The 15456-nt window shown below is 41.6% G+C and overlaps 2 protein-coding genes across 3 annotated transcripts in view; both read left to right on the forward strand.

Moving 5' to 3' along the window:
* Positions 1–1295: 1295 nt before the first annotated feature.
* On the forward strand, positions 1296–7680 carry LOC309713667 (uncharacterized protein). Its single transcript, XM_082545459.1, has 2 exons — positions 1296–1372; positions 4318–7680. The coding sequence occupies exon 2, from the start codon at positions 4410–4412 to the stop codon at positions 6579–6581; it is 2172 nt and encodes a 723-aa protein (XP_082401585.1). The 5' UTR covers positions 1296–1372; positions 4318–4409; the 3' UTR covers positions 6582–7680.
* Positions 7681–10222: 2542 nt separating this feature from the next.
* LOC309714475 (uncharacterized protein) overlaps positions 10223–15456 on the forward strand; it is a 7303-nt gene continuing 2069 nt past the window's right edge. For both annotated transcript variants that reach the window (XR_014278940.1, XM_082546972.1), the window contains exons 1-2: positions 10223–10491; positions 10786–15456. The exon at positions 10786–15456 is cut by the window's right edge. Coding sequence is in view for 1 of the 2 variants with exons in the window: in XM_082546972.1 (XP_082403098.1) it covers positions 10985–15274 (4290 nt within the window). In the remaining variant the exon portion in view is untranslated. The remainder of the gene's footprint in view (positions 10492–10785) is intronic.

The following is a 15456-nucleotide window of genomic DNA, read 5'->3' on the forward strand; positions in this document are numbered from 1 at the left end:
TACATGCTTTTTTTATATATATATAAAAAAGTTAATAAACAAATAAAAAGACTAAAGATATATGCTCAGTGGATTGAAATAAGAAACCTCTCATTGATAATTGATATAATTTCTCTGATAGCGTCAGGTTTCGTGAGCACACCTAAACAGAGGGCGTGTCTGAAGACACTCCGGGAGCCGATCGTCACGAACACCAATAAAAATGAAAACAGACAATGAGACTCTGGCCTGATCGGGAGCACTGCGACTGTCTGAGGAAAGGTGAAATGCAGCCATGAGGCATGTCAGTCTGTTAAAAACACTTTACAGCCTGTTTTAACTTCCCCAAAGCTGTTTATAATTTACATCCTTGCATAATGCTTGAATATAATTATGCATCTGAGCTGTCTTAATTAACTGACGTGTGTTTGACTGAGTATTCGCAAGTTTTTACTGATGCACCAGGAGCCAGAATGTACATTCGAATATTCAGTGTTGAAACAGTTTTTCGGTACATCAGCATTAAATATTATCTAAACCACGGCTACAAATAACATATAATTTTAAATATGCAAAAACAAAATAACCTTTCTAGAGTTATGGTTACAGACTCTCTTCAACTCCCTACACTTATTTATTAGTCCAAACCCACAACAATCATTAAGTCTTCTCGTGTTTGAGAACTAAGATTGTTGTTGTTATCGAAATAAAACGAAATGGATGCATATTTGTTTTTACTAATTAAGTTTACACTACTTTTCCTGCATAATAGTAACCAATAATCAAATTAAAATAATATTAAAATAAATACTTTAATAAAATAACCAGTATATTAAAAAATAAAATAAAAAATAAAATAATTGAATATATTAAAATGTCTGAATTGAACAACATAGGAGGTTGATTGCAGCTGAAGCTGCAGGATTAAAACACAAGTGCAACTTAAATACATGTTCATACTTTGTATTTTACAATAAGAGCAAAAGTAAAAGAGGAGGGGGAAGAACAGGACAGGGAGAAAGACGACGGGCTCAGGTTTGTGTTCAGTACTAGAAAAAACAGCACAGGAGTATTTCCTGTTTGTGTTAGTATTTGTGTTGTTGGGGTACTAAATAAGACGAGCGCTAAATTTAACAACAAAGTGGTTAAACTATTAGACTGACAAAATGTTTGGCTCCTGTGAATTCTTTTAACTTAACAAGTGAACTGTCTGCTCGTTTCTCCAGAAGTGCTCATCATTGGCATCGCTGACACTGACAATACAACAGGAAGTTACTGACAGCTTCCTGTTTTAATGACAATGGTTTAATGGCAATAAGGAAGTTACGGACACTTTCCGCATGCAAGACGATACTGATGACAGACAGGAGTTTATAATGAAGAGATATAAAAGGTATCAGTGCCGACTTTCAGAAGTAATCTGCATTATCCGTGTTGTGGTCAATCAAACTTAGTCAGTAATTCACTTTAAAAACATAATAAGTTGAAGTCTGAACGTCAACAGAGAGATCACACTGGACAAGGACATAATTGAGCTTTGCATATTTTTGTTATTACTAAAGTTTTATTTTCAGTCTAGTTTCAGTTGGTGAGTTTATTTTCATTTATTATTCGTTTAATATTTATTAGTTTCAGCATTTCTGATTATTTTAATATGGGTGGTATTTATAGGGACAGATTAAGGAGGCTAAGAAATAACTCATAGTTGACGGAGACGTCTCAGTCTTGGGTAACATCCCTGCAAAGCGTTTGCATTGTGTTGTGGTGCCTTGACTTATGAGTTTAATTTGTTCCGTGACGGAGCTCATAACTCAAATTATTCGTATTTCAAATTAATTTTCCCAACTGAAGAAAATTGAAATGCCGCTAATCCGTTCCCTAAAAAGCAGCATTTTTGTAGATACGTGTAGAAGTGCTACCCTCATATTCACTTGCGGGTCGACTACAAGCACACTTTCGTCACGCTATTCACTTCTTTAATTCATTGCACACAATCCACTACTTCTCAGCGCTCGCTTTCTTTGAAGTTTTGCAAAACAACTGCGAGTTGCCCGCTGAAAGAGAGCAAGTGAGGCACGATATGCTGGGCGGATGTTGCGGCCATCACTGCGGTGTTTGCTGCAACAGCTGGCACAAAGGTTTGAGTGCAGTGAAGCTTTGGCTGCGGGCTGTAACACTTCTCTGAGTCATCACCCTGAATGTCCGAGTGTTACAAGTTAATGTTCGCTTTTAGAAATACCTGCAGAAAAACAGAAACTTGTAGATTCATGCATAAAAACACAAAAAAGTAATTTTATTAATATATGAATGATACTGGATTCACACATTGAGTAGGGGAGACCGGGGATAGTTGTAACGTGGGTCAGTTGTAACACTTCTAATTTCTCCAATCAGGGCTAAGTTTCAAATGATGCGACTCATCCTGTGCATGCCCAACTCAGTTCTGCTATCACATGTGAAAAATCAGCACATTTTGTCAAACACAGACAATTTAACATGAAAAAAAGTAATTTGTATGCCAAAAAGTAAGTTTTTCTACTTTATTTCAATTTGTAATAGCATTATCTGCTTTGCAGTTAAACTCATCAAACCTAAATTGTGTTATTTGTATGTCTGTGGGGATATATTCTGTGTAGGTCTTTAGTGCTAATGTTTTAGCCGTTGGCTGTAATGTTAGCTAGTTCATGGCTATAGGAGTCTGGGTCAGTTGTAACAGCAACAGTCTGGGTTAGTTGTAACAATAATGCAGATGTTAAAACTTACCACACTATTACTTTAACTTATATTAAACAAGTTGGGGCAACGACATCAGCAGAGAGAGGTTCACTGGTCGCTTTTGTATATGCGGTTAATGCCATTGGCAACACAATTACTTCACTGTTTGTGTTCCCACACATACATTATGCAGACCACTGTGTCAGAGATGGACCAGTAGGAAGTACTGGTAGTGGAAATAAATCAGGATGGGTGCAAGAAACAGATTTCCTCATCTTTCTGAAGCACTTTGCAAACCACACCAAGGTAAACCATGATAAAAAGTAATGGAATTGCGATGCTGGTGAACAACTACATTTTTTCAGCTTCATTGTTATGTTCAAAATTGGTGCAAGAGTTGTAGGTTATAATGCCCACTGAGCCAATGAGGCCAAACTCAAGGAAGACCAACCAAAATTAATGAAATATTCAGTTACAGAAAATTCCATAATTTGTCTTTTTTGGGGGGTTGGAATATGTTCAAAAGCTAGATTTCTGCATTCTGTCACACACACACACACACACACACACACACACACACACACACACACACACACACACACACACACAGCTACATGAATGGATGTAAGTGCATTCATGTGTTGAATAAACAAAGATTACATGTTAATGTTTTGTTAGTACCCTTATTTCATTGTGTTACATTTCACCCCAGGATGTGTTACAACTAACCCAGACTATGGGGTTAATTGTAACATTTCACTCTTCGTGTTTGAGACCATACCATGCAATGGGGAATTGTGCTGCAGAGAAAATAGCTGCACTATTTAATAGCCGAGACATGTAAATACTTTGCATTACATTTTGAATCCACTACCTTAAACGAGCTCCAAATTACAGACAGAAATGTCAAAAATGTTACAACTATCCCCGGTCTCCCCTATAAAGTATAAAATTGAGAAGAAAGAGGACAAAAGTTCTAACCTATAACCCACATGTAAATGAAATTAAAAAAAAACTACAAGACATCCAAAAACCAAAGCAGAAAGAAAACCTAAGTTAGGCAGTAGAAAGATACCAGCCTTCTGAGAGGAGGGAGAGATCGACTCAGGGAGGTTCGGTTAATAAAGGAACTAACAAGTGAAGAGAGGGTGGTGAGAAGACAGAGAGAAACCTGAGAAGCCGATGAATGAAGAAAATGAGAATGAGAGGAATAAGAATGAAGAGGATTATTAAGGGGCAGCACTATCCAGAAACATGATAGCTTTAACATCTGGATTTGCATGGAGAAGGAAGAATAAAAATCAAAAATATCAAAAATTTAATTAAAGTATACAATATCATGTCATTTATTCTAATGCATGATAAAAAATGTTGAGTTACTTGGACCTTTTAAACCATAAAGCATAGCTGTTTTTTGAAAGTCCGTGGAAAAGACAGAAGCATCATCACAGTCAAAAGAACTGTGCAATAAAATTATGACATTTAAAAACGCACAAAACTTACTCAAGGTCAAATTTGAAAACAATGTCTTTTTAAAAATGTAAACCTTGTGTTATCTGAAATCAGATATCAAGCGATAATGCATCTACTGATCACTGATGACAATTGTTTCTTGATTTCCAGTCTCAGCTGATGAAGACCACTGAAGTGCAAATCAAGCAATGAAGAAAAAGCAGTATTACAGTTAAAGATGAAACACGGAAACAAGACAAGAAATGCATTCAAAGAAAGCTCAGACTCACCAAAGGACAGAGATGGATCTAAAAAGCCACAAAGAAACAGAAAATGAGAGAAATGAGACCTCTGACACATCTACTGTTAGAGTGCTCAAGCTTTTCACCACTATCTCTACCTTTTACAGACAGTTTCTCAAGCTAAATATACCAACCATAATCAATTCAATTCATAATCCAAACTTTTGTATGTCAAGGCGGCACAATGCACCGTTTCTATCATCACGTAAAACTGAACAAACTCCAGCTTCCACCTTCATTAACTCTTCACTCTGTACTCTTCCAAAGTTTGATCCTTTCCCCCCACAGTCAACCTCAGCAAAACCCAGCAACACAACTGTGGAACAAGACAGGAAACCTTTACCCTTGTTGTGTCACAGTCTCTGCACCTCACAGGACTCTGCTTGTTCCACGAATGACAGAATTGTTCTAAATCAATTACAGTTGCCTGAGCTAAAGACTCCAGACTCCACCTCCACTACCTTTTCATCTGTTTCTCCTGTTAGGCATCTTTACACACACTTGTTTTTTTCTTTTGCATCAGTTAAAGGCGACTCCACCTCCACTACTATTTCGTCCCCTGATTTTCGTTGCCTTAAAAGGATTTCCTCACAATCCACCTGGATGAAACCAGGCAGCATAAAGATGCAGCAATACAGTACTACTTTACTGCTGTATCACAGCTTCTCCACCTTACAGGACTCTGCTTTGTGCACTAATGGCAGTAAAATATATGATTTTTCCACATTTCCTTCTTGCACCCAGTCCAATATCCCAACTGTTGCTTGTTCAGCTGAATGCAGCCAAGAAGAAATACTAGAAGAAGATACAAGCAGAGTTTCAGTTTCATGGACAGAAGACAAACCAGGAAAAGCAGATCCACCTGTCATAACTGAAGACATCCTACGTACCACAACTCTGCCATATAATTCTGATCTCCAGCTCTCCTCCACAGATTGCTACAGCGTTCCTTCACTGAACAAAATACCAAAGAACAACTCAACACAAGCAGCAAGCTCACCTGACATGAAGTTAAAGGAGTTTTCACCTGCCATCGCTGCTGATGACTCTGATGATGAAACCTACCTGTTCCAGTGCTCCTGTGCAGGCCTGTACCAGTGCAGTGTGACCGGCCTGGTGTTTGTCATGAAGGCAGAAGGAGACGTGGTTTACAGGACTGTCCCTTGGAACAGGAGGCTGCTGGCCCAACACCACAAGAAGCCTGCAGGACCCCTGTTTGACATCAAATGTCAGCAGCAGTCTGTGTGTCAGCTTCATCTCCCACACTGTGAGCTCATCTCCACAGGTGGAGGTCAGTTCTTGCAGGTCGCTCATGTGAATGATGTTGGCATAGAGTTTATTACCCCTCACCAGATAACAGAAACTCATGTTGTTATAAACATCACAGGGTTTTCTGGTTACGGTAATGTCAGGGATGAAAACTCTCCCTGTGACCCAGTCCGAGCGTTGGTTCTGCTCTTCTACAAACCTCCAGTTGATCCTGATCTCACATCCTTCCTCAGCGTGCTGTTGTTGCCTAAAAATGTTGCTCTGAGAGATGTGCTGCACACCAGGAAGAAACTAGTTGGAGATGAGAGGTACATAGAGACATCTCCTCACTGTAAACTGCATCCAAAGCAGGTTTACACTCTGTCCACTGTTCCTGAAGATGACTCAGTTCTAGTTCAGCCAATAGAGGCCGAATTTGATGAAGAGTCCTATGACAACTACTTCCCATCCTTCCAGGTGATTTTGGAAAGAAACATGAACAATATTCAGTTATTTATTAGAGAAAGCATCAGTTCCACCAGCATGTGGCAAAGACAAGTTTATCTTTTGCCTTCTAGAGTAAAATCGTTCTGTGGGCAAATGCCTTTGAATCTCTCTCCCAATGAGAGGCTGTTAAATGTACGGAGCTGCTTCATCGATGGGATATCACCACCTGTTCTCAACAGCCTGCTGGACCGACTGCTGGAGAAAAAGGTGATAACTGATGCTGAGAGGGAGGAAGCAGACACCATGCAAAACAGAAGCAACAGAGCTCGTTGTGTTATCGACACTGTGAGGAAGAAAGGTGAAGCTGCCAGTTCACAGATGATTGAGTTTCTCAGTGAGCTTGACCTCTTACTCTGTGAACATCTTGGGTTGGTCTGAAGCATCCATGTAAATGTTGCTGCATTTGAGGAGACAGTAAATCACACTTCACTTCAGATTTCATCTGGTTTTCATTGATATAATGAATGATGGAAAACAGTTTAACATAATGAGCTGTTTCACCTGCCATGATTAGCTAGAGATGGAGGAAATGAAACAGGAGAAGGAGGAAGGAAAAAACTCCCATTTTAAAAAATATTCAGAATAAGCCTGATGCTTTTGAAGATATTTATAGTTTTCTTAACACTTCATCCATGTTCAGCGTGACTCTTTGGTAGTAACACAGTAAAACACAAACTGTTTATTTTTCAGACATAATATAAAATGATTAAATTGCTAAATCTGTATTTTGTGCTGTAGTTATGTTGGTTTGTTGTGAAGTCTCGTGTTTGTTAAGGGTAACTGCCAGAGGGTTGAAGGAAGACAACATGGTGATAAAGTCAATCTTCCAAACAACAGAAAATTTACTAATTGTGGTCCTATTAGCAAGTTCTGATAGATTTCATGCATTTTCCAGTGACATGTGTAAGTGACCAAAACTGTGAGGACAGTACGTTTGTATAGTGCAACATATGATATGATAGTATGTGGTTGCATTAATCTGGTGCTTTTGAAAGAAAGGCATCATTGTGGATTTGGATTTGGCTCTGTTTCTGCTCATCATCGTCATTATCATCACAGTGTTGAATTATAACTCCGAGAAAGCTTTGGACTTCCATTATTTCCCAGGTGGCTTGCAGCTCCTTGACACTTCAGATTTTCCCTGTGGATTATAAATATAAGTAAATGTGAGATCTATCAAGGAAGCCTGCTTTCCCGATTATTTCCATTAGCACAGAGCACAGACGTGGAACGCATTTTCAGTGCTGCAAGTGTTTATGTCACCACCAACCTTCTTATCACCACCAAAGATAAGAACACAATCAGCATTAGGTTAGGATGGGTTCATTAAATGAGTAGAATTGATGTGATTTGATTGTTCTTATTTTACTTTTTGCTTTGTTCCTGCCAAACTGCTTTAACAAAATCTGATAATAAAGTGTAAACTGTGGACATTCACTTGTTAACCCTTTGTGAAACAATAAAGGTATAAATCTGAGTATTAATCTTTATCAGTCCAAATTTCTCTAATTGGTTTCTCTAGCCTTTCCAAGCAGTTTCTTCCATTGGAGTCTGCACTCCTGGCTTATAAAATCATCCCTGGTTAACAAGTGACACCATCAAGAGTGGAGCTGAAATGACAGATGTGACTGATAAGATTTGACCTGCAAGACTAGTCAGGTTTCATCACATCAGGGCAGTCAGGCTGGGTGAGTCGCCTCACCTACATCGGCTCCAGATCTTTGCATTATCTATTGGATAAAACTCATAGGATCAGGGGTTAAGATGTCTTCTACAAAGAGCCGAACCAGACTTCCTGTATAGAGGTTTTGTGGCCTTCAGTGTCAGACATAACATCACTAGCTAGAGGTATAGATACATAGATAAAGTGTACAGGATGTCATGTGGGCATTGTGCAATTGATACATCATTACATTTACATATGCATTGGTATGGCGCTCATGTGTATTATCACAGCAGGGCTGCTACACATCAAATGACCAGCAGTTGTCAATACTTCCAAATGAGCTGTTAAACGGGGCATCATGTGATCTGCCTTTTGGCGAAGCAATAGGCCGGAAAGATTCACACACACACACACACACTCAAGGTCTCTTTTGAGTTTGTTTAATGCAACATCAGTTCCTCCCAATACACTATTCTGACATCACTTGATCCAGCTGTTCCCAAATGACTAACAGGCCCAAATGTGGTCCACATCTGCAGCTTCAGTTGGCCACATTTGACCTGCGATAACAACAACAACAACAGTAATGAAAATAGAGTTTGTTGCGCTAATTTGACATGGGATTCTGCCTTTTCCAAGTGCTTTTAGACATTAAATTAGGAACATTTTTACGTGATCAAACAATGAAATTACCTATAAACAAGGTCACTGATTGTGGAAATATGAATCATAATAAGTAAATGTACAGAAATATACAGTTGGTTTAAATACTGACAGAGGCGAGGCTGCCATATCGCACCATCGACCCCTTTGGCCAGAGAGTGTCGGAGCCGGGGCACGAACCGGCAATCTTCTGATGACAAGGCAAGCTGCCAAACCTTGAGCCACGAACGGCCTAACTAGCAATGATAATAATACTTATGTGATGCAACACAAGCTTATAGGGATCATATTATATACTTTTCCATAGCATTACATTTGAATTCAACAGTTCAATCTTTCAAATAACGGACAGATATTTGTGAAATCATGATACATTTGTGAATGTATTTAAATATGCACATGTATGGACAGATACATTTAATAATCATGACAATTATGTTGTATTACATTACAGTGATTTAACGTTAATTTACATTCAAAATGTGAAGTCAAAGTCTATTTACGTAACTTTAATGATATTCTAGAAGAACAGAACATTACTGTAAAATGCACAGTAAAATACCTTCATATTAGGGTTTTTTCCTACAGTCGCAGCCATACCCGCGACCGTGTTGTTAGTTCACATTCATTGGCCGATGCTTAGCGTCATGTTATTTATATTAATTGCAATTCCTACCTCTACATTTCTTTTTCAAAATATATAATTAGCACAGCGTGTCCGTGCAATGTTTTACATTGTGGCATGCAGAGAAATCTTAACAACGAAGCTCACAGAGAGAGATTGAGCTTGTTGTTTAACCCCAAGCTGGTAGGGGGAGCTCTTTATTAAAACACTTGCCGGTGCTACAATGTGCCTCAAGGTTCAACAACAGCACAACAGAAGTCACTCAAGGTCTGTGTCCCAATTCAGGGTCTGCACGCTTGAAGTACGCATTTTAAGTGCGGTTACGTCACCGCCACGCGATGACGGCTGTCCCAATTCGAAGTGTACTTCAAATGCATACTCCAAATGCACCGTCGATTTCCCCAAATATCAAGTGTGGTCCGGTGCACGCTTCGTGGTCCAATATATCCCACAATTGATAGCGAGGCGGTGGGTGTGGATAATTTTGCCGCAAAATACGGCAGAAGGGAGCGGCCGAAGAGGGTTTTTTTTGTTTCCAAACTTTATTGAAAATATAAAGCGAACAGTCAGTCATTCCAGTTCAGTTTGCACAGTAGACATACAAGGCAAATAAGAGTAACAATATACAGTACAATGAAATAAGAAGGATAAATAAATAAAGGGAAAAAAAAGAAAAAAAAGGGGGGAATGTGACAGACTTCATAACAACTTTGTACTTGAAAGTTGTGACAGCTCATTCATTAAACATTTCTGAATGAATTTCAATCAATGATAAACCTTTTTTATTGGAAGTTAATTTAAGAGAGTTTAAGTAATATTCAATTTCAATCAAAAACAAATTAAATGATGGGGTTGAGTTTTGAAATTTACATTTATGTATATGGAATTTCCCTGGAAGCGATGGAGCGGCCGAAGAGTGAACTGTCAAAAGTACTGAATATGACGTCACTTATTTATGTGGGAATGTTTAATAATTAAAGTCAGTCATATATCCACAAACACAAGCTGAAAGTCAGTGATATATGTATATGTGTGTATATATATATGTGTGTACATGTGTATTCTGTCCCTCCTGTTATTTCTAAGGCATGTTTTTTATAAGTTTGTTATATGGCGGGTCATAATCATTCGTTCTGTAATTAACTGTTGCAACATGTCAGAAAATATGTTTATTCCTGATCTTGTCTGGGCAAAGCCTGCCATCTAGTGGGTTGACAGGGTAGCACCATGTTAGAGCGCAAGCAGTGGTTTTCTCCCAGCGCTCGACAGGGAAGGTCCATTTGGCTGTGTCTCTGTAAATTCCTGCATCTGACGCCCTTGAAAAGGCATAATCTGTAAGTGTGGCAAAACGGTTTATTGTTCCCACTTATTAGTACCTTGTTCAGCAAAGTAATGAGCTTCTTGTGTGTTTAGCGAGTTTGTTACATTACTAGCACAAGCTAGCTGTTAGCCCTTTGTTTAGCCTGCTAACATGAAGCATACCAGCATGTGGTGTTAGCTGTATCTCTTACCATCTCTGTATCTCTTGATTGTGTAGTGACTGTTTACATAAGTCAACAATATTTAATGTAATCTTTGTGTATTTGTATGGAGAGTGAATACACTGTATTCTGTTTCTGTTATTACAGTTTTACAAAAAAGGAAAATAAGGATCAGTAAAGCTCCGAAGAATGGCACGCGGTCTCCTGAGTGTTTACTGAAGCCATTTTATGTTTAGCTCACTGCATAAGCTGGATAGAGACATTCAGCTGAGGGCAGAAGAGTAAAAAGATTGTCCACGCATCAAGTGCACTGCCAGGATCCTGAGACACTCCAGCGACAGCAATCATGTCCAACCACGGGGACACCTCGCAGCTTTCACAGCTGGAAGTCAGGTCGGAATGCAGATCAGCAGCTTCACGCCGGTCAAACAGCTCAGCAGCTTCACGCCGGTCAAACAGCTCAGCAGCAAGCCTTGCTGCAGCACGAGCACGAGCTGAAGCCGAAGCTGCTCGAGCAAGAGCAGAATATGCCAAACGCCAAATAGACATGGAGGTCGAAAAGGCCCGGATGGAGGCAGCGCTAAATGCTCTGAAGCAGGAGGGAGAAGCAGAAGCAGCACTTGCAGCTGCAAGGGTCCTAGAGGCTGCAGTTCTGGACCAAGCAGAGTCTGTGAAGCCACCAGACATTCCTGCCACAATAGCTGCGGCTGTCAGCCGCACTCAAGAGTATGTAGATACCCACTTCCACAATAACACTAATATGGAAGGTGAGTCAAAACACAGTAGAGAGCAAAAATGTGACTTAGACAACACCCACACTACAGGGCCGGACATATCAGCAGCAGCTGCGCGTGGGTACCCCCCCAGTTCTCCACCTGTTTGGCAGCCCAAACTTCCACCTCCCCATTGGTCCAACTATGTTGGAGCAGCCAAACCACAACGACAAGCAGATGTATCAGACCTCGCTGCCCTCCTCTCGCGTCGTGACCTACTGACAGCAGGACTGACAGTGTTTGATAACAAGCCAGAGACTTATCTAGCATGGAGATCTACGTTTCACAATGCCACTGAAGATTTAAACCTAAAGTGCAGTGAAGAACTCGATCTGCTCACTAAGTGGCTTAGTGGGGAGTCTCTCCAGCATGCTCTGAGAATCAGGGCTGTCCATGTTAACAATCCAGAAACAGGTCTTAAGCGTTTATGGCAAAGGCTAGACAGGATTTATGGCTCATCAGAAGTTATTGAAGCTTCTCTGTTCAAACGCCTAGAGAGCTTTCCCAGAGTTACTCCGAGAGACAATCACCTTCTACAGGAACTTGCAGATCTCCTCCTGGAACTTGAAGCAGCAAAAAACGAAGGATATCTGCCAGGCCTCAGCTTTCTTGACACTCCAAGAGGCATAAACCCAATTGTGGAAAAACTCCCACATACCCTGCAAGAGTCATGGATCAAACAGGGGTCCAAGTATAAGAAAGAACACAAAGTGCACTATCCGCCTTTCTCCTACTTTGTCCAGTTCGTAAATAGCAATGCTGAAATGAAAACTGACCCCAGCTTTATCCTACAAAATTACAGCACTGGGCACATGAGGATAGAAAGGCCACTGGTGAGACAATCACATTTTAGAGCCCCGCTAACAGCAAACAAAACACCGGTTGGCACACCCAGCAACAAATCTAACACTCACTCTCTTGATCCCGACAAACGGTGTCCAGTACACATGAAGCCCCATTCACTTGCAAAATGTAGAGGGTTTAGGATGAAAACACTGGATGAGCGGAAAAGTCTGCTCAAAGGGCTTTCGATCTGTTACAAGTGTCTCTCATCAACAGAACACAGGGCCAAAGACTGTAAAGCTGATATTCGTTGTCTGGAGTGCAAAAGCGATACCCACATCTCCGCCATGCATGCCGGGCCACCCCCTTGGAGAAGTGGGAGCTTTGATTCTACACCAGAGGCACACGGCGGGGAGCCAGACATCCCGAGCTCCACAGTGACTACATCTAACTGCACTGAGGTATGTGGACAGGGACAACAAGGACGGTCTTGTTCTAAAATTTGCATGGTGAAAGTATATCACAGCACAGCCCCTCAAATGAAAACGAAAATGTACGCAATTTTAGACGACCAAAGTAATGTGTCACTGGCTCGTTCTCCCTTTTTTGACATGTTTAATGTACATGGTGAAGCCTTTCCATACACAATGAAAACATGCTCTGGCACAACGAACAAAACAGGCCGTAGAGCTCACGGCTTTGTCATTGAGGGTGTGGACGGAAAAGTGTCCATACCACTACCAACACTGACAGAGTGTAATCAGATTCCTGACAACAGGAGTGAGATACCCACCCCAGAAGCTGCAGCTGCTCATCATCACCTAGCTCACATAGCTGCACAAATACCCCCTCTTGATCCAGAGGCAGATATTCTCCTCCTCTTAGGCCGTGATGTAATTCAGGCTCACAAGGTTCGACGCCAGGCAAATGGGCCCAATGAAGCACCTTATGCCCAAAAGCTTGATCTTGGATGGGTAATTGTTGGGGATGTTTGCCTCTCGGGAGCTCACAGACCCACATTGAACTCCTACAAGACTAACATACTGGATAATGGCCGCCCCAGTTTTCTCTCTCCCTGTGGCAACAGAATCTACACAAAAGTGAAGATCACAGAAGAATGCCCCCTTTTTGAGAGCACACAGGTCAAAGATGAACTGGGCAAACACATCTTTCAACAAACTACTGATGATGACAAAATGGCACTCTCTGCAGAAGATAAGACGTTTCTGAACATTATGCACAAAGAGTTTGCTAAAGATGATGCAAATAACTGGGTCGCCCCCCTGCCCTTTCGTCATCCCCGACGTCGCTTACCCAACAACAGAGAGCAGGCTCTCAACCGCCTCATGTCCCTACGGAAGACATTAAAGAGAAAGACGGAGATGAAAGATCATTATGTGGAGTTTATGAAAAGGATCTTCGACAAAGGTCATGCAGAAAGGGCACCCCCTCTCAAACCCCACCAAGAATGCTGGTATCTCCCACACTTTGGTGTTTACCACCCCCAAAAGCCAGCAAAAATCAGAATAGTCTTCGATTCAAGCGCCCAGTTCGAAAATGTGTCTCTGAATCAAGTACTGTGTAAAGGCCCAGATCTCAATAACAGCCTTGTGGGCGTGCTTCTCAGATTCCGAGGTGACCCACATGCTGTGATGGCTGACGTGGAGCAGATGTTTCACAACTTCACGGTCAGAGAGGACCATCGTGATTATCTGCGTTTCCTGTGGTTCCGCGATCACGACCTCGATGGAGAAGTGGACGAGTTTCACATGACAGTCCATGTTTTTGGGAATTGCCCGTCCCCCTCAGTTGCCATCTATGGACTCAAGAAGACTGCTGTGGAAGGAGAGAAAGAATATGGCAGTGATGTAAGGGAATTTATTGAGCGCCATTTTTATGTAGATGATGGGCTAAAGTCATTTCCCTCTGAGACCCAGGCGATTGACGTCCTTCACAGAACACAAAGGATGCTGGCTCAGTCTAACATCCGCCTTCACAAGATCTCATCCAACAGCCCTGTAGTCGTCAGTGCCTTCCCAAGTGAAGATCTAGCCACAGGCCCGCAGGAACTCCAACGTGGACAACACGCCCCACTCATGCAACGCAGCCTTGGGTTAGGCTGGGACCTGTCGACAGACCAATTGTCATTTCAAGTTGAAATCAATGACAGGCCTTTCACCAAACGTGGTGTATTGTCAGTCATCAACAGTTTGTATGACCCACTCGGCTTCGCTGTGCCAGTCAGCATCGAAGGCCGCTCCATTCTGAGAGAGATCTCTATGGACATTAGCGAATGGGATGCACCGCTGCCGAGGGAGAAACAGGACAAGTGGCAACAATGGAAAGATTCCCTAAAGCACTTACAACAGCTCAAGATCTCCCGCATGTATACATCCATCTCACTATCTGAATCTCAGAGAAAAGAAATGCATGTTTTTTGTGATGCATCCACAAAAGCTGTTGGAGCCGTCGCTTACCTGAAACTCACAGCAGGCAATGGGCTCAGTGAAGTTGGGTTTCTTCTTGGAAAGGCCAGGCTGGCTCCAAAACCAGACATCACAATTCCAAGACTGGAACTTTGTGCTGCTGTGCTGGCTGTAGAAGTAGCGGAAATGGTCCAGCAGGAGCTTCACACTACTATCGATGAGGTGAACTTCTACACCGACTCGAAGGTGGTCCTTGGATATATTTTCAATGAAAAAAGACGCTTTTATGTGTATGTGCATAACCGTGTGGAGCGCATTAGGCATTCTACCCAGACCCACCAATGGCATTACGTACCCACACAGCTAAACCCAGCTGACCATGCCACACGAGCACTGCCCGCTGAGCATCTGTCTCACTCTACATGGCTTAGCGGACCTGCCTTCCTTACAGATTCAGGCCAACGACAAATACAGAAAGAACCCTTTGACCTTGTTTGCCCTGAAAACGACACTGAGCTGCGCCCAGATATCGTATCCTGTGCCACCTTTCTGTCAAAAAAAGAGCTCGGGACCACAAGGTTCGAGAGATTCTCAAATTGGAGTCGTCTGCTAAAAAACTATTGCCAGACTGCTGCACATTGCCGAGTCGTTTAAAGGTGAAACAGAGAGCACATGTCGTGGATGGCACAAGTGCAACAACTATGCTACAGAAGAACAGCTCCAGTAGGCCAAGGTTACTATCATTCGTGCAGTTCAAAAAGAGGTGTATGCGGATGACATCAAGCGCATGGAGCAGAGTGAGTCCATTCGCACACAAAGTCCACTTAGCAAGCTGA

The sequence above is a fragment of the Aulonocara stuartgranti genome, assembly GCF_965226115.1.
Source record: "Aulonocara stuartgranti genome assembly, chromosome: 9".
NCBI classification, from domain to species: domain Eukaryota; kingdom Metazoa; phylum Chordata; class Actinopteri; order Cichliformes; family Cichlidae; genus Aulonocara; species Aulonocara stuartgranti.